A 19,861-nucleotide genomic window follows, 5' to 3' on the forward strand; every position below is an offset into this window, starting at 1 on the left:
GAAAGCCCTCTCTGCTTGTGGATTTCCAAAATGGGCCTTAAATAGCTGCACGAGAAAAAAAAATGGAAAACAGGGAATCTGAATGTAGAAGGTGAAAAGGTGTAACCATTCCTTACACAGCTGGTGTGTCTGAAAAGCCTGCAAGAATTTTCAGACAGCATAAATTCTCACTCTATTTCAAACCTACAAACACTTTAAGACAGAAACGAGTTCACCCAAAGGACAAAACCCGAGCCACAAACAAAGCAATGTGGTCTACTCCATTCAGTGTAGTGAAGACTGCTGTGAGCTCCTTGGGACCCCAGTCTGCCGTACGTCTCCATCTCAATGCCACTAACCACTCCTTTAAAGATAGTGAAGTACAGATCTTAGCCAAAGAAAAGAAATGGTTTGAGAGGGGAGTCAAAGAAGCAATTTTTGTTAGGAAAGATGATACATCTTTGAACAAGAATGGAGACTTTAGACATCATTTATCCTCCATCTATAACTCCATCCTATGACCTAAATCAAAACAATAGGGCTAGCCAATATGCTAATACGTGTGAATGCATCCAATAGGGGGTTGAATGATTATGCTAATTATGACTCACTCATAGTTCAGATTTAGTGTAGCTCATTAGACCTGGCCAACAAACGGAAACTGTAAACAACAGGTGTCTTAGTTTCAGTGTAGTTAGCTCCTCCCTTCTGACAGATATAAGGCAGTGTCCACAAGTAATCTGACCAGAACTGAAGAAGTGGTTTGGATTAGCAGTGAAACATCTTCACTTTTTGTCCAGTTGATAGATTAGAATTTTTCTTTTACTAGTGTTTATGATGATGAGAGCAGAACAGGCACTGCACTCAGGTGAACACAGACAGCCATAATATATAAAAGAACATGTTCACTGCTTTGATGCTGCAGCACGTCTAGTCATGTGACATGTGTCGCAGAAATAATCTGAAGGTGTGTGACCCTTACCTGCTGTTTGGTTGTTCTTCAGGCCAAAGCGCACCTTCTTCGAGTCCAACTTGGGAGTGGCACTCTTCTGAAAAGTCAAGGAAGCAAGTCAAACTTACTAGATGGGCTCAAGGGTACCAAACTACATTTTCTCTTATGACCATTTTGTAAAAAACATAATTTAAATGAATCTTTAAGATTGAGAAAAGACAGAAAAATGGTAACACCAGTATAAGAACCCCAATGCATTTCCTAGCATGCCTGTAGACCTCTAAACTCCAGCTAGGTTCTAAGACCTCTTGGTAGATAACGTGTCTTTATAGAAGGGCAGTGCACTGTGAAGTGTGGGAGAGGTTGCAGGACCAACATCTGGCAATATGCCTATTCACTGTGACCTGACCATTAGACCAGCTAGCAGTGCCACACCACAAGACACTGGACCTCATGGGGGATGGTTAGGCTCTCCAGAGATATTAGACAAAGTGGATTCAAACAGGCTCCTCCATGGCTTGGTGTGTGTACCGTATTGGTGCAGAGGGCTCTGCAGAACAAAGGAGCAGGAGGAGGACCGCTGCTCTGGAAGTTCACAAAATCTGAATGTGCTCTCTTGTTCCTGTGGAGCTTTTGGGGCTTCTGAGGCCTGGAGCTCAAGGGGTTCTGAGGAGGGTCCGAGGGCTGGACACACAGCAGGAGATGGGTCATACGCACAAAAGACAGGAGGAGGAGGGTCAAACGCACACGCACACATAACAAGAGGTGAGTCAAATGCAAACACAATAAGAGGTGGGTCAAACGACAGGGGGCAAGTTAAATGCGCACACACACATAGCAGGAGGCAGGTCATACATACACACACACACACACACACGACAGGAGGTGGGTCCAACGGACGCACACGATAGGAGGTTCAAACGCACATGGCAGGAGGTGGGTCAAATGCACACACAATGAACCAGGTCCTCAAATGCCCCTTACCCTAGAAAGGCTGACCCAGACAGGAACTGTGCCTCTGAATAAGCAATAATCGTGAGTATAAATTTTAATATCATCCCATCCCTACTACAAAGTGGGTCACCTCAGCAGCTCTGGGTGTGATATTAGAGTTGTCAAAAGCATTGAAAATTTGATACTAATCAATACTAAATCTAGTATTGAAACTAAATACTGAGCAAGTATCAAAACTAAAAAAGTCCCATTCACAGGACAGAAATGAACTTTTCATGAAAAGCTTTAGAATGATCTTGAGCTGTATCAGAACAAGTATAAGACGACATAGACTAGTAGATGCACATGGACCACTGAGGGATTGCACAGATATAAGGCAATATAAAAGAAAGAAAAAACGTATGTTGAAACTCACATTCTATTGTCTAAAGAGACACCAAGTATTCAGCCTATTCCTTCCTCGCAACAGGTTAAAGGAGCCCCAGAAGCACCCCCCAGCAGACCCCAGCTCAGATACTCACCTTTCCTGTGGTCATCTCCTCCTGGAACTCCTCTGCCTCATACTCAAACTCCACCGGGATCTTCTTCTTCCTCTTTTTACCCATCCCTGTGTCCTCCTGTGCCCTCTTCTGTCCAGCAGCTTTACGTTTCTTGGTGGCCTTCACAGTTAAAGCTGGAGCTTCAGATTCCTCCCGAGTCTCCTCTGCTCCTGTCTCCACAGCCTTCTCCTTTACCTTCTTCTTGATCTTCTTAGGCTCTGGCTGCACTGAGTTCTCAACTTGCGTTTCCAGGGTGACCTCCTGGTGCTGTGGTCCTGGTTCAGAGCCCTCTGTTCCTCTTTTCCTCCTCCACTTCTTTGGGGTAGTTTGTGCTGTGTCCTGGGCATCTTGTGCCATGTCCCTCTCCTCCTCGCCTGGGTGCTTGGGTGTTTCGGTCCAAAGCGTGTCTGAAGGAGCAGTGCTGGGTTTGGGATCAGAAGGTGCATTTTGCTTCTCTAATGTTGGTCCGTTTTGCTGCTCCACGTTCAAAACTCCAGATTTTTTTGCCTTTTTTCTTTTCTTCTTTTTTAAATGTGGACTTGTGTCATTTTCTTGAAGATACTTAGCTGGCTCTGACTGATTTTCTGGTTGGTCTTGTGTCAGCTCCAATGGCTGTATTTCTGGTGTGGACTCTGCATCTGTGGGCTCTGATGGACTTAATGGCTTCTTTTTTTTCTTCTTCTTGCGTTTCTTCTTGACCTCCTCACTGGACACAGAGCTGGTGGGTTCAGCACTGGGCGTTAGGGGCTTCTTCCCTGAAACAAACATTAATACACACATGAAGGACAAAGAAGAAACAAGTGAGCATCAAATAACGACATCGGGCTGATATTTGCAAGGAAGTTTAAAGGAGATGTATCAGAGCCCTTTTGAGATGCTACAACTAGGCCTGTTACATGTCTGTGTAATCCATCAGTTGTACAGGTATGATCCATAGTTAAAAAAAAAAAGAAGAAAAAAAGCCTGTCATGGTAACGGTAATGGTATTTTGTCACGCGATACATTGTTACAGATAAACATTGCGATAAACGATAATACTGAAAATAATTCATGCCACTGACACAATTAAAATAAGGCAGGATAATCCCATAAATGATTTTTAAATAGACATCATCATTAAAAGAAATAAGGTGCAACAAATAGCATAATGAAGCAATAATTAGTCATAGAAGTGACTTATTAAACACTTTACAGTGCAAATGTTATTGTATTACGAGAAAAATAACAAAAATATATCCACTTTTGCAAATAAACTATAACCACGATAAATATTGAGCTCTAAAACATATTGTGTCAACTTTAATATACTGAAAGATAAGTCGATATAGTAATCCTATCGTGACAGGCCTAGCATATCTGGAGTCAGATTTTGTATCATTCTTGCTTCTTTCATTAATATCCGATACCGGCTGTCATCAGTGTATCAGATTTGTCTTTTTTTTTTTTTTTCCCCCACAGTTCAGGGGTATTGCTGTCAACAGAGGGAGCTCTATTGTGTCTGAGCTGTTGTCTAGGGTTATTATAGGGCTGGGTTTCATTAAGAAGTTGCCGTTACGATACGTCCCTCGATACATAGGCAAAAATATGATATGTATCTCGATACAGAGCACTTTTAATTCGATACAATCTGATACAGTATATTTGAAATCGATCTGATGTTGTTCAGTAAAAACAGTAAAGCCTTTCAACACCTTACTTCATAATCAACCCAATTTTCACAAAAAAGTGCATTTATCTTCCATTTATTGAAGCTTAATGAACATAAGGTTCATTTTGTTTAGTGCATGTTACCAACTAGAAGAATAAATCAAACTAGGGCTGGTAATGTTTTTAACAATAGAGAGAAAAAAAAATGTATTATGAAAAGGTTTACTCTTGATTTCTTATATGAAAAAAAACAGGATTATGGTGCAAAAATCATCCCATCTCATTTTAATTTAAACTATTAAAATTAGATTACTTATCTATACAAATGTAATTGAAGGCAGTTTACTTTTTTTTTATGATGGGATATGGTAAGAATGAAAATGCTTGGGTGATTACAATTTTTAATAACTAGCAGTAACTCCTAGTATTTCAGTGTGTGCAAAAAAATGTTTGATTTGATTTTTTTGCCGTATCATGACATCAAGCTGTTGAACTGAACATTGCTTAGTCATCCATAGCTTATGCAACTAGTAGCTCAGTGTTACAACCATCCGCAAATGGCAACTACTGTCACAACTTGAGGTTGACGAGGTACAACACAAAATATGTACCGGCAAGGGGGAGCCAGGACGCCAGGTCAGAGGGGAGTTAACATTAACTCCCCAACCGGAGATTGGGTACGAAGCCCCAGTAAGTATCAGGCTGAGCGAGGCAGTGACTGACCTGAAAGATAAGATCATGGCCCGAATGAACACAAGGCAACCCCGATGCCACCTGCAGAGACTAAGTGAAGTACCATCTGAAAATCTCCTAGAAGATGTGAATGTAGCATTGAGAGCGATCTCTACCTCAACCATCACAGAGACCAATGAGCTGATATACACTTCAGCAGCAGTGATCCTAGAGATGCTTGGTTATAAGAGCAACCATGGGAGCCATGAGAAACAATACCCACCATGGGAACGACGGTTAGAGGCTAAAATCAAGGAAGTGCAGAGAGAAGTGACCTAACTGTCAGAGGCCCAGAGAGGTGCGATGAAAAAACAAGTACTCAAGAGGTACAGCCAGATGCCCATACCTGAAGCACTGGAAACTGCCAAACAAAGGTTCCAAACCTTGGCCAGCTTCCTAAAGAGGTACACATAAGTTAATTAAGCCAGACGAATCTCTCGAAGTCTGTTCGCAACACAACCGGCAAAAGTGTACGCTCAATGGCAGGGTAATAACACCAGAGCAGACCCACCAAGGCTGGAAACCGAACAGTACTAGAAAAGTATATGGGAGAAAGAGGCATCACATAACAGCAATGCACAGTGGCTGGTGGCTCTGAGAGAAGACCACAGCAACCTCCCTGAACAGAATCCAATCATTATCACATTGGCAGACATCCAGGAAAGAGTCTCAGATATGAAAAACTGGACCGCACCAGGCCCTGACACGATCCAAGCCTACTGGCTAAAGAAGCTGACTGCTCTCCATGAGCGCCTGGCAGCACAAATGAACCAGCTGCTAATGGATGGGGACTCACCCTGAATGGCTAACCGAAGGGGGTACGATCCTGATCCAGAAGGATCCCTCAAAGGGTACAGCCCCATCCAACCATCAGCCAATAACCTGTCTCTCGACAACATGGAAGCTCATGTCAGGCCTAATCGCGGCTAAGATAAGTGGGCACATGGACCAATACATGAGCACAGCACAGAAGGGCATCGATAAAGATACCAGGGGAGCCAAACACCAGCTCCTGGTAGACCGAACAGTCGCCCGAGACTGCAGAATGCGTAAGACCAACCTGTGCACTGCCTGGATTGATTACAAGAAAGCCTACAACTCAATGCCACACACGGATCACTCAGTGCCTGGAGCTGTACAACATCAACAGGACTCCAAGAACCTTCATTGCAAACTTGATGAGGTTGTGGAAAACCACCCTTGAGGCCAATGGCAAGCCACTTGCACAAGTGACCATCAAATGTGGCACATACCAAGGAGATGCACTGTCCCCACTGCTGTTCTGCACTGGTCTGAATCCCCTCAGCCAAATCATCAGCAACACTGGCTATGGACACCGACTCAGGAATGGGGCTACCATCAGTCACCTCTACATGGATGACATCAAACTGTACGCCAAGAATGAGCAAGACATTGACTCACTGATCCACACCACCAGGATCTACAGCACAGACATTGGAATGTCATTCGGGCTTGAGAAGTGTAGCCGGATGGTGACAAAGAGAGGGAAGGTAGTTCATACAGAAGGGGTCTCCCTCCCAAGTACCTTGGTATCCCACAAGCAAATGGCAATCCTGAAGAGGAAACAAGGAAAGCAGCCACGGCCGATTACCTCAGACAACCATACATGGCGGGTTCCATCCCAAATCCAGCACCCTGAGACTGTAGGCTAGCCGCAAGGAAGGAGGCCGAGGACTAGTGAGTGAGAGCCAAAGTCCAGGACGAAACATCCAAGATCCATAAGTACATCAAGGACAAGGCCCCAACAGATGACGTGCTCAGCGAATGTGTCAGACAGTGGAGTGCAGAGGAAGTGGTGATGGAGGAACCATCATGGAAGGACAAGCCCCTGCACGGGATGTACCACTGGAACATAACTTTAGTGGCTGATATAAAGAAATCCTACCTGACAGAATGGTGCTGGCGAACTAACCGGACATTATGGTGGAAGGTGAAGGTGTCAGTGGTGCCCGTAGACATCGGAGCACTCAGGGCCATGACCCCCCAAACTGGAGGAGTGGCTACAGCAGATCCCAGGAAGGAAAAGTAGCGCATTCAGCCCAAGATCATGCTCTAAAATATGCTTTGCAAAAGTGTTCCCTGCTGACCAACCTAACAGAGCAGTCAAAATATATGCAGACCTCGACGAGCAAAGCAACCGCTCATTAGCAAAAACTGAGTTTTTCAACATATTCAAAGTCAAAGGACAGTTAGAGCCATAGACACTAAAAACTTATGCAGGTGTAATGGAAGTCATAGGCAGGCTTGCAAAAAACTTTGTTATTGAACTGCTGGACAGCTCAGTACATGTCCCTCTCCCTCCTAGAATGTGACATGATACCTGATGACAAATCAGAAATCCCATCCCAGTCATTTACTACCCACATCTGAAAGCACCTAATACCTGCTGTTGACAAAGAGGCAGACATCCTCCTCCTCCTAGGCAGAGACATTCTTCAAGTGCATAAGGTTCGCGAACAGCACAATGGACTCAGAAATTAACCATATGCTCAGCATCTGGACCTCAGATGGGTCATTATGGGAGAGACAAAAAGCATAAAACGAAAAACACCAAAGTCTACAGAACAAACATTCTTCAAAATGGATGTGCTACTGTTTTCTGCCCATGCAACAATGTCATTCAAGTGAAAGAGTCCGAGCAACGCAACTCACAATGCAAACCTCAATGCCTCGGTGTATCCTCTTGAGCCAGAAACAGACAATGTTGGCAGACAGGTATTCCAGAGAACACAACATAATGATAAACCTGTACTCTCCATAGAAGACAAACCTCCCAAATAACAAACCTCAGGTTCTGAAAAGACTTCACTCACTTCATTACACAGTGAACAAAAAACCCACAATGAAGAAACACTTAATTGACTTCATGCAAAAAATGTTTGATACAGGACAAGCAGAGCCAGCCCCTCCATTAAAAGAAGACCAGGAGTGTAGGTATCTACCCATATTTGATGTGTATCCCCCACAAAAGTTGGACCAAATAACAGTACTTTTCAACTCCAGCTCCAAATATGAAGGTGTTTCAATAAATGACATGCTTCTCAGTGGACCTGACATTCTCTGCTGGGAGTCCTGACCCACTTCCGCAAAGATTCAATTGCTATCACAGGTGATGTTCAACAAATGTTTATTTTTTTGAAGAACACCCAGTGACAGAGAAAAACATACAATATTTTGTGCATGGCGTTCTCATTAATTAATTATGTTAATGGTGTTATAATAGTCTAATGGTGGAGTTTATTTTGTTGATATTGATAACTGATTGAAAACAATATTAATGTGGTTTATGAATGGTGTCCAGGTTCCCATGAAAGACTGTATGTCATCCTCAAAGTATGTTGTCATTTGAGAGGTTGAAATGTGATGAATGAGAGAGTTAGACCAGTGTTTGATGTTTATTGAGTGTTTTGATTTCCAGTTTTGTAGAATTATTTTCTTGGCAATAGTTAGAGATGTCAACAAACTGTTTTTATATTTAGGTGGTATGGTGAAAGTTGTAATAATGCCAAGTAAACATAGACATACTGAGCTGCAGAATTCCTCCCTCCCCATCTCTGAGTTTGTGTGTAACTGTGTTCCAAAAAACCTGAACTGGTGTACATTCCCAGAGTGCATGTAAATAAGTGTCTGTGACATGTTTTACTGTTTTATAGTCAGTGAGAAACACCGTGACTTCTTGCGCTTCTTGAGGATAACGACCCACGGAAACTATCAGAGAGTTCAAATAAACTTGTATATATATAAAAATGGAAAAAAATCAAAAGGAGTAGGTAGAAGTTATAGCCTACCAATTTCTTTCAGCTGTGGCATCATTCAATGATTCAAACAATACAATTATGATTCAGTACAAAAATTTTCTGAACTGGTCAGTGACTAAACCAATACAAAGTCAACTTTAATTTAGTTATTTTTTAAATTTTGTAAATCCAAAATTTCTCATTCCTCTTCATCAGACATGCAGGAAATAGGATATTGGTCTCTTGCATTCACATAAGCATTATTATATGTAGTGAAAAATCCACAATAGTGTTTGCTGGAATCACCTTTAGCCTTTTTCTTAGGCTCCTCCTCTTCCTCCTCGGTGTGCTTCCTCTTCATCCTCTTCCTGCTGCCGAAGTCGTCGTCATCCTCGTCAGTGGACACTTCATCTGGGTACTCATCCTGAGGGAAGCTCCCTGTCAGACCAGAACAGAACGCGCTTACATATTTTATTGAATATCAGAATCTAAATGTCATCCATTTAATGTCATTTAATGTCATTTAAGTCACCCATTTTTTTAGTTGGTCAAAAACATTAGTGTAAGTCTTAAAACTGTTTGGGAGAGGGATCACAACTGCACATTTGATGATGACAGTGAGACTCACTTTGTTCAAGTTTGTCAATGTCAAAGTCTATGGTAAATTAATTCAATAAAAAATTGTCAATATGCATCAATATACCCTGCCAACTGGTGAGTCACTTGACTTTCACACGGGAGACCCAGGTACCAAGTGATGGGAACATCATATAAAAAATCTCATTCTCACCCTCCACCGTTCCATACACCAGCACAGTGCTGTCTCTTCGGGAGTGGGCTGAGTGTCCTGAACCAATGGAAGCATGCTGTCTAATATAAACAAAGTTCTCGCTGTGTGGCCCGTGCCACTACCCCCTCCCCTCCTAACGTTTAGACACTTTATATATTTTTTAAATCCTCAAAGTTCATGTTGTGAAAATAGAGAAGCCCTATAAAATCTGCATGATCCTTTGTGAAAGTTGTCATGTGATGTCAACCGAATACAGGCAGTTTGAAAAAAGTAACAACAAGTTAATTGTCATCTATGGGAGAATTCTGTCTGAGCCCAAGCTCCTGGGAGTTTCAGTACCAGGAGCGGCCACTAGTCAGTCTTGCCCCTGGATAGAGGGAAAATGTCTTATCCAGTTGTTATTGTAGGTCTATGTTTTTATTCACAACAATCATTCAACTATAATTTGATACAATGACATCCCCACTAATCCGTACAACCCCATACTGCCTCCTGTGGGCTGGAGTAGCACTTACCTTGGCTGAGGTCTCGCAGACTATGGAGAGAGAAAGAGGAGGTTAGGGTGTGAACAAATAAGAATTCCTACGAAGTATTCAAGGAGAGCAGAAGTAGTGGAGGAGAACATGGCGAGAACATGGCGAGAACATAAGATGATGGGCAGGGGGAGCAGGGCAGGGGGGGCGGACAGATGAGGAGCGGACAGATGAGGAGCGGACAGATGAGGAGCGGACAGATGAGGAGCGGACAGATGAGGAGCGGACAGATGAGGAGCGGACAGATGAGGAGCGGACAGATGAGGAGCGGACAGATGAGGAGCGGACAGATGAGGAGCGGACAGATGAGGAGCAGACAGAAAAGCACTCACACTCTGACGATCTTGTAGAGTCTCTGTCTGTTGCGGCTGGGTGTGTTTCCTCGACTGGACACTTCCAAGAGTCTATCTGCCACTGCTCCGTATTCAAACTGAACACACAGCACACCACAGGATAACACATCAGCTAAATGGAGGCAATGTTCTGTCCAAATCTTTGTTACGCAAATTACACTTTATTCTGATCTTTAATTTAAAACCACAAAGAACTAACTTAGCTGGAACTATAATAGTTGAGCTAATTGGTGCTGTCAAACAAATCCTTCTTAAATAAAATTACAGTCACACGCTAGCTAGTATTAGCCAACAGCTTAAGTTAGTCACTCTCAAGTTTTGGTTGAAAATCAAACACCTAAACAGAACCATCAATGTATTGATCACAGGCTCCTGTATATGTGTTGTTAAAATCCAGTTTGCATTTTTTGTTGAGTTTTCAGACAATGTAAAACGTATCAGGCCTTGCTAATGTGTATATTGCAACACTATGTCACCACTACTGCTGAACATTCCTCCAGATATACACGCAGCCATAGTCAAACAATTAGTAGATGCAGCGTATCATCTGCTTAGTAACTGCTAGTCCAGGAAGGTTTCAGAACACTGGAGTTAGAACGTGGTGGAATTTTAAGGTGGCCTTTGTGTTTTATATATTAGATCGAGTTGACCATATAAGTCCAATAATGTAGAGTCTCAGACAAGTGCTTGGATTCTCAAAAGCCGCAACAGACAGTTTATGTTCAGGACGTCGACTGTGTGTCCTCACCTGTAATATAGGCCCCACATCTTCATCAACAACCTGCTCCAAGTCTGACAGCCCGTCATCCTCCTCTTCTTCATCCTGTTCATCTTCATCATCATCATCATCCTTCTCAAGGTGAGACTTTGTGCCTGAACATAACAGAGCAGGAGCTTAGCACTTTTAAAAAGAATAAACAACAACATATAGACAAAGTAACTAGTATTGAAAATAAGAGTTTAGTGAGTTCTAATTGTCAGTGAAGACCCCAGGAAAAAAATTTGAAAAAAAATGAAAATATTAGCGCCATCTGAAAAATCTATTTTCATTGCTCCAATGGGAGCCTGGCCTGGAAAAAATTCAACGCAGACTAATGAAACTTCAGCAACAGCAGCAAAAATACAGGACATGTATAGCCCTAAACCCTACAAGAAGTTAGTCATGTTGGATCAAATCTGGGATTGACAAAAAAAAAAAAAAAAATCACACAGTTTTCATCAAAAACACTTCAAAAGACAAAATATGCTATAAAAAGGTTACACACAGATTTTGTTTATCGCGGGGGTTGCGTTCCAAAAATAACCGCCGATAAACGAAATCCGCGAAGTAGAAAACTTCATTTTTTTACAATTATCATATATATTTTAAGGCTGTAAAACCTGTATACTCCAAAACAAGTGACTCTCAAACATTTTTACATTAAGTACCATCATAGAAAAGATCTGGCTTTTCGAGTACCACCTCATGTAAACAAGGCCTAGATGAGGACTATTCAGGGTCTATATTAGGGATAAGCCAGGTCTTAAAAAGGACCACACCAGAGCCAATGTAGTTCTAACAAAAAAAAAATTCCCCACAAGAGCAGCAAAAATATGAAATGCATTCTAACTGAAGCAAGCACCAGAACTGAGAATGTATCCGTGTACCACCAGAACAACATTCCTCAGTTTGAGACCTGCTGCACTAGACATGTCGCTCTTTTTGAGGTCATTTAAAATTCTATATTTATATACACACATACATATATACATACTTGTGGATTTTTTTTGTGTGCAATTTTGCATGCGCAATGCGGATCTTGGAGGCTCTGGATGCACGTCATCTTGACGTGTCTCCTGAGCGTCCATTGTGGTCTCTGTCTTTGTGAACACTGCAGACCAGGTTAAGAGAGTGACTATAGTGTATTGATTGCACAAAACCCATCAGCTGAGGTGATTGGCTCTGTGGAGGCGTGTCTGTATCCAGCTCCTTTATGCCAGCCAGTGCGCCCGGCATAATTAAGTTGCTACTAGTTTGTGGCTGATGTTTTTCTACTTGTTCTGGATAATGAGCGTACTCTCTGATTGTTTGAAGCTGCGCATCAAATGCCAAAAAGTTAACCTTTTTCAACTTTTGGACACCTGAACGCTCAAGACGCGCCGTGTCAACGACAGATTCGCATCGCTCTGACGCTTTGAAACGGCCAAGATGTGCAGCCACGAGAGACTTTACATGTGAACTCAACATAAAGAAAGAGGAAAGTAACATAAGGATGACAGCAATAATAAGTTTTAACAAGGATGAAAAAAGGATTGTAACCATCATGTGGACGGAGTCTGCTTTAGCTTTGTGAATCAGTGACTGCAGGAAAAAGACATTGCAAGACATTACAGAGGAGCAGCGCAAAGATGCAGAGGAGCAGTCGGAGGAACTGTGAAATATGTGAGTCTGAGAAAAATGTATGAAGTGTGTGGTGAGGGTTTTACAGCCTTAAAATATATAGAATAATTGTGTAAAAAAGTGTTTTCTACTTTTTGGATTTCGTTTATTGCGGGTTATTTTTGGAACGTAACTGAAAGTAAATGAGGGAACACTGTACATGTATGTACAGTTTCTTCTGAATGGGACTATGATGTGTGTTAGTGTGCTGGTGGTCCTGACCATTCATCGGTGCCATGGCCTCAGTGGATCTAGCCTTCTTGGCCTCAGCTCTGGTCTTCAGCTCCTCCTCAGGCTCCTCCTGGTCCTCTGAGGCCTGGCCCGAGTCAGAGTCCTGCTCAAGTTCCTCCAGAAGCTCCTGGATGGCGAAGGGAGCCTGGTCAATGATGGTGCTGAAGATACTGCTGCAAATGGCTCTGAACAGGGTACGGCTACAACAGTATGAGAAAGCGTAATCAGGATGGGACAATAAACTATTGTTTATTGTAGAAAAAAGAAACCATAATATTGTTTATTAAAAAAGTTAAACAAACAGAGATTATCACTATTACCTCACCAGATTGAGCAGAGAGCCCCGTTTCAACCAGCCCTACTTGGCATTGTTGCGTTTTCCATTACTCTATAGAATATGGTACCGTATCAGTGGAACCTGTCCACAACAAGCCAATATCTACGGACAATCTGTGGTAATCACATATTCCATCTGCACTCTGTACTAAACTGATCTGATCAATGGTTTAGTACTTGGTTGGCCTGGTTAGAACTTCAGCTGAGCAGATACTAAAGTGCCTGATACCCATTCAGAATTGCTAGTGGAAATGCTCCCAACTGGTAGAATAGGGTCATGTAGAGCTAGTTGAAGCATACCATCACTGTTTTCACTTATAATAAAGTACAATACAATAAAAGTTGGAACTTATGAATATGTACAACTATATACTTTTATATTATGAATAACATGGTAAAAGCCAAAAGCAGTATCTGTCAAATGGACAAACACTTGTAGCAGTCAAGACATTTCTTTACTCACCCAAGTCGCTTCTTCAGTTCTGGTCAGATTGCCTAAGACATACTTAACATTGTATGTCTCAGGCACAGTGCACGCTTGGTGTAGCTCAATAGACCTAGCCTACATACAGAAACTAAAACAATAGCGGTTTCCAGTTGCAGTATAGTTAGCTCCTCCCTCCAGATAGAGGGCAGTGTCCACCTGCAATCTGACCAGAACTGAAGAAGCGGCTTGGATGAGCAGAGAAACATCTTCACGGATTAGACCTGGATGACTGAGGGATTACAAAGTCATATTCATAACATGTTTAAACTGTTAGCCATTTTAATAATTAAAAATATTATCTTTAATCACAACGTAGTAACACAAAATTTCAATGTCGTCCCATGCCTAGTAGTCACTTGCTGAAACACACCCCGACACAGAACTGGGGGATTATTGGAAGGACATTTTAAATATAATATAATGTTTAAAGGTTACTCACTCTTTTGTCTTTGCTGCAGTTTTCATAAAGGGTTTGATAAAGACCAGGTTCTGATCAGCAGTGAGCTATAAGAGAAACAATTTGTTATTGTCAAGTCTTAAATGGCATCTGACAGGTTTTCATGTTGATCTAATTCTGACTTGGTTTGGTGGGATGATACCTGCGCAAAATATTGATCATATTTTTACATCTTTGGGGCGACAGTGGCTCAGTGGTTAAAGCGTTGGTCCCTCAACCCGAAGGTCGGAGGATTGAGTCCCGCTCAGACCAAGTTCTTTCATTGTGTCCTTAGGCAAGACACCTACATTGCCTAGTATGAAAGTGGCGCCCGAATGTTTACAATAGTAGTTTACCATCACCAAGTGTGGACGTGAATGAATAATGACTATAGTGTAGCGCTTTGAGAGGCTTTGTCAAGCCTGTAAAGCGCAGTACAAGTTTACATGTAATTTACCAAAATAAAGATTATTATTAGTCTAATCATAGCTATTGTGTAAGAGGTTTTGGCCCTAGCTAACATTGTGGTTGCCAGACAACAACTGGAATTACCTCTAGGTATACCAGTCATATCTGCTGACCATGTCCAACCAGGAAGTAAAATTATAAGCTAAAATTACAAATTTTGAAAAAAACAACAACAAAAAAAACACTATCATAATTAAGATGTCAGTAGTTAACTATGTTTTAGTGAGTTAGGAGTTTCATTCATTCATGCTCTCTTAGCAGCGTTAGGCACAGTCAATATTGACAAAAAAAAGCATTTTATAATAATTATTATAATTATTTCCTTAAATATTATTACAAATTATTTCCTTTCTTTACCTTAAATATTTACTTGTATTGTTATGGATCTTTTTGACCTAACCTTCGTAATACCACCTGTTGTTATGTATGGGTGTATACCTATAATCTGAGGTTCCTGACAATATACAGACAGTATTATGACATTCCTTCAGAAAGGTACTAAAACGCTATGCAACGTCGCATTGCACTCCTGGTACTTTTATAGTCACATGTCACTTTATATAATACTGATTTATTTTTAATCATTTTTAAACATCCTTTTAAATAGTTGCTAGTTTTGCTTTTCTACAAAACAGCAACAATGCAATATTATCTTTTTAAAAATCGTTCCCTCCTGTAACCAGTACAGGCAAAGGGCTGGTTGAAAATCTGTCCCTGACTTGCTTTGCAGTCATACTCATCAGTGCTTTTTTTAGCATCTACATTGTGTTTAAAACAGTGATGTGTTCATTCTGACCTCACGTGCTCCGACCACAGCCAGCTCCCTCAGGTACAGGTCCAACACATGCATCTGTAGGCCTACAGGAGGCGCTCCAGCCTGCAGCAGCTCAGAAGACAGCAGCTCCAAAAACTGAGCAATGCAACTGGACAGAAATACATTGCATATTATGTTTAAATAGGTTTTCATTAAAAGTATCGTATCTGATTTTTACGGTCTTGAAGCCGGGGTATTATGCATAAGTGATTTTTTGAGTTTTCTACCATGTCATAATGTTGTTCTCTTATCAAAAACATGTCTGATGCCGGTTTTAGATATCACCCATCCACATTTGCTATAGTCGCCAGAAACAATGTATACTCATTTTCAAAACAATAAAATGTAACATGGTGATGTAAATATGTTACGTGTTAGCAGTTAATACCACAAAGAAGAGAAATAACCCCTTTTGAAATAATATGATAAACAGGACTAATTTATTTTTTAACAGATTGCTGTTGTCCAAAGTTATTCCTCACTTATGCATTCTGAGCATCCTAATTACCTACGGCAGTGGATTTATTAGCACTTTTCACAACTCCAAAAGACCAAATAAGAGATAAAAACGCTCTATAATTAGTTGCACACAGCAACCTTATTTAGATCCTAAGGGATGCTTATACAACATATCCGTAAAGAGGCAAGACGCATTTTCCTTTATTACAAAATAGAATTTGTAGAGTACAGGCCCTGTGTGCATTTGTACTGGACATGCTCTATTTGGGGTGGAGGTGCACGTGCTGGGGGTGGAGGTGCGCGTGCTGGGGGTGGAGGTGTCATAATTTTTTTAAGTGTGATATATCGGTGAAGTAAAAATAGACGATAAATGAATGACCCACAAAAATTATTGCTCCATCTATCATGTATTGGAACAAGATGTTGATTTAGTAATTACCGTGACAGGTGATGGAAGGGGTGGGTGGAGGTGTGGCTGCTGCATGGAGGTGAGGGTACTGGGTGGAGATGTGGGTGGTTCTTACCTGGGGTCCCACTGGCTCCTCTGCAGCAGCTCAAACATCTGCCTAAACACGAATCGTACCAGCTGCAAACACATACACACACACACAAGTCAGAGTAGATCCATGAAAACATCACCACAACTATATAGTTAATGAAACTTTAATGGAATTAAGACACAATCATCAATAATGAGCCATATTTATTTATTTTTAAAAAGGCAGTATTTTATTTCTATGGTGTATTAACTGTTAACACATAACATACTTAAATCACCATGTTATCCTTTATTGTTTTGAAAATAGTATATTCGCCAAGAACAAGATGCTGACCTGTTTAAAAAGTGTCACTTTGAGTTTTGACGTCAAAACTCAGCCTGCGTCCCGCTAAAGACACTACTGCACAGTGCATCAGGTTTGTCAAGTTGTTGTGTATAGTTTTGAATTTTTTTTTTTTTTTTTATATATTAATGGAAAAATTCTGTATCCATAGTTGTGATCTTGTCATTTAAGTGCATGCGTCAGATATATGGTCCAATCATAGAGTTACATACCTGGTAATACTTGTCCATGCGCAGGCGGTCAATCCCGGTCCACTCCCTCTTGACTGTAGTCAGGAAGGTCCGGAAAAACAGCAGCTCTGGACACACACACAGCGGACACACCCACATAAACATTTAGGTCCCAAAAAGGAAGTCTGATACAATATCAAATACAATATTGTGGGTGATATTTTACCAATATTTACCAATGTCAATATGAAATTTTTTAAATATATAGTAAAAAGTTGCAGTAAATTACTGTTTCACTTTAACTGTCTGAAAAACATCAAAACATTTCAACATTTCACATATCAGCCAATAGACCTGCTAACATCATGTCAACATTAGAGATGTCCAAATATCAAAATTATTGTTCAATTCATTTCAGTATTATCGTTTATTGTTATATTTTCAGACTCAATATATTGCCTATGTGTCCTGTCTCATCTTGTGAAAATTATGTCTGGTTCCAACCTCAATTACAGATACAATACAGTCAGTCAGAGTATACGGATTGATGAGGATTTTGCTCTTTCTAGCGTGTCTGCATTCACCACCACAGAACATGACTGCAATCAGCCTGCTTTGCACATACTGTAGATTATAGAAGCATATAGGACAGTACCATTAGTAGTGTAAATAATAATTTGTACTACATTCAATAGTAGTAGTAATTTTGGTTTTATTAGATATAGTAGAGATCGACCAGTATGGGTTTTCTCATGCTCGATGCCGATGCAGACTGCATAGGGTCCAGAGAAACCTAGCAATATCTGTCAATATTTTTGGGCAGATGTGTAAGGCCGATTTTGATTCTTTTTCCCAGATTGCATGATTTAGATTTACTAATTTCACCCACAGCCTTTTTTTTTTTTTTTACTATAAACCTATAAAAATAGTGAGTAGTCACATTTTGAGCAGTTATCTCTTTACATGGCAGTGTCAAATTAAGCTTTGTGTATTCTTTAGGTACCAGGTCGTCCAAAACAAACTATCAACCTCTGATAAAGATTTAAGGCCAATAGCCGATATGCTAAAAAGTGCAAATATCGGCCCGATCGGCAAAATTATATGTTGGCCTATTTCTAGCTCACAGTGATCAAACTGAATTTCCATTCTGTTAACTGAAAATGTAAAATGCATGTCAAACTTGCAAAACATCTTAACAGGCCAAATAATATTGCTAAATAAATATGTAATAGTATTTACAATTGATGAAGTAAAACATTTAGACATTGGCCAAATATCACTGAGTTTACAATTATGTTACTTATGTTTTTCTTAGTACAATGAATGACATAAAATGCATTACAATGGCTAAACAAGTGCTTAAAGAAAAGACCAGTGCAGCAGTGAGGTGTGGGTCTGTTGATCTACTCACGAGTGCCTAAGTTGTGGAAGTGGTGGACCAGGCCTGAGATCTGCGTGGAGAGCTCCTCCTGAGAACATCTCAAAAGTCAGTACTCAGGAACATGCATATGTGTCAGTATGGAGGAGTGTTGCTCTAACGGCAGCATGGTTAAACCGTAGGGTCTAATCTATTGCCAATTATTAAAATGCAGAGGTTTTAAAAATTGAGGTCAATTGAACTTATATTTATAATTTAAGTGCATGACAGGATTTCAAATTCTGAGTTGATTTTGTGGGATAATACCTGTGGTATTTATTTATTATAGTTTTTCAAAAGTTAAGTAACTGTTTGTGGAAATTAATGTTGATAAGGAGAGACCAAAATACAGAAAGTAGCAGTGAGTTCTAAAACAGAATCCCTCTACCCATGTCATTAACACAGATAACTCCATCCAAAATGCACAGACAATTTACACACACACACACACACACACACACCCACCCACCCACCCACCCACACACACACCCCCACCCACCCACCCACACACACACACACACACACACACACACCCCCCACACACACACACCCCCCAACTGCCACAAAGTTCATATCTTCTGTATGTAAGACATACCTGTAGGAGTGGCTTATCCTGCATCCACAGACAGTAGAAGAGGCCTTTCCATAGCTTCAGCAGCTCCTCCTCTGAGAACCCTGAGACACAAGAAGAACCATCTGAAGGAGCACACATCTGACCAGCGCTATCACGAGTGTACAGAGGACGGGGGGCTGTTTAAGGTGTGAGATCTGTGTGTGGACAACAGTGAATAAAACCTCAAACCTCATCTGCTCTCACGAAGACCGCCCCTGTACCGATCTAAGAGTGAGACATCCCCAGATTCTAATCAACTGGCTGAAAACGTGTTCTTCGCTTCATCTAGACAATATCACTGCTTGGTCCCATAGCAAGAGCGGACCAATGCAGTGCCCAGAGAGTCCAGTTGTGGTCAGTGTGGTTGACACATGGGTATGCTGGACACCGGGTGTCCTGCGCCTCTCCTGCGAAGGGGAGAGCGGACAGGGGGCAGAGGGGACAGGGAGTAGAGGACATAGTACCGCGGACAGAAGCTCCGGGCCGCTCTCACCTGTGTGGGTCCGGGAGCGGGCGCTGATGTACCCGCGCAGTCTCTTCAGCGCTTTCCTCCGCACGGGCTTCTCGTTGGAGGCCAATTTCTGGGCAAACTGTACCTCCGGCTCCGCCACACTCGCCATAGCTCCACGTTCACGTGGGATTCTTCTGTTTTCTGTCCCACGTTTGCACCGTCGCACGCTGATGATGTCACGTCTGCGAGCCGAGCATGGGCGATGGATCTATTAGAGGTCCCTGATGCCATTTGGAAAAAAGGATGGACTCTGAACCAAAGATTTATGATAAATAATAAGATGAGAGATGTCTCCTTTAAACTAATGCATAGAATTTATCCGACAAATCAATTTATGCTCAGATATATCAAAACAATTGACCCCAATTGCACTTTTTGTAAAGAACACCCTGAAACACTATGTCATCTTTTTTGGGAATGC

General features: G+C 41.4%; 2 protein-coding genes across 5 annotated transcripts in view; both read right to left on the reverse strand.

Annotated features, from left to right (window-relative positions):
* LOC117389286 (transmembrane protein 50B) overlaps positions 1–3,002 on the reverse strand; it is a 48,239-nt gene extending 45,237 nt beyond the window's left edge. The window contains exon 1 of the mRNA XM_055230752.1: positions 2,987–3,002. The gene's annotated coding sequence lies outside the window, so the exon portion shown is untranslated. The remainder of the gene's footprint in view (positions 1–2,986) is intronic.
* Positions 1–19,612, reverse strand: part of LOC117389601 (ribosomal RNA processing protein 1 homolog A-like) — a 20,174-nt gene extending 562 nt beyond the window's left edge. Inside the window, exons 1-15 of one of the 4 annotated variants that reach the window (XM_033987295.2) lie at positions 19,423–19,612; positions 18,912–18,991; positions 18,311–18,368; positions 16,942–17,027; positions 16,412–16,473; positions 15,411–15,537; positions 14,150–14,214; positions 12,879–13,087; positions 10,986–11,110; positions 10,217–10,314; positions 9,867–9,886; positions 8,868–8,999; positions 2,407–3,179; positions 1,463–1,615; positions 962–1,028 (exon numbers count right to left, since the gene is read on the reverse strand). In XM_033987295.2, the coding sequence (XP_033843186.1) occupies positions 962–1,028; positions 1,463–1,615; positions 2,407–3,179; positions 8,868–8,999; positions 9,867–9,886; positions 10,217–10,314; positions 10,986–11,110; positions 12,879–13,087; positions 14,150–14,214; positions 15,411–15,537; positions 16,412–16,473; positions 16,942–17,027; positions 18,311–18,368; positions 18,912–18,991; positions 19,423–19,549 (2,182 nt within the window). In that variant the 5' untranslated portion in view covers positions 19,550–19,612. The remainder of the gene's footprint in view (positions 1–961; positions 1,029–1,462; positions 1,616–2,406; positions 3,180–8,867; positions 9,000–9,866; positions 9,887–10,216; positions 10,315–10,985; positions 11,111–12,878; positions 13,088–14,149; positions 14,215–15,410; positions 15,538–16,411; positions 16,474–16,941; positions 17,028–18,310; positions 18,369–18,911; positions 18,992–19,422) is intronic. The other 3 variants (XM_055230749.1, XM_033987296.2, XM_055230750.1) reach the window with 3 other exon arrangements.
* Between the last annotated feature and the right edge of the window lie 249 nt (positions 19,613–19,861).

This window comes from Periophthalmus magnuspinnatus, chromosome 21 (genome assembly GCF_009829125.3).
Source record: "Periophthalmus magnuspinnatus isolate fPerMag1 chromosome 21, fPerMag1.2.pri, whole genome shotgun sequence".
In the NCBI taxonomy this organism is placed as follows: domain Eukaryota; kingdom Metazoa; phylum Chordata; class Actinopteri; order Gobiiformes; family Gobiidae; genus Periophthalmus; species Periophthalmus magnuspinnatus.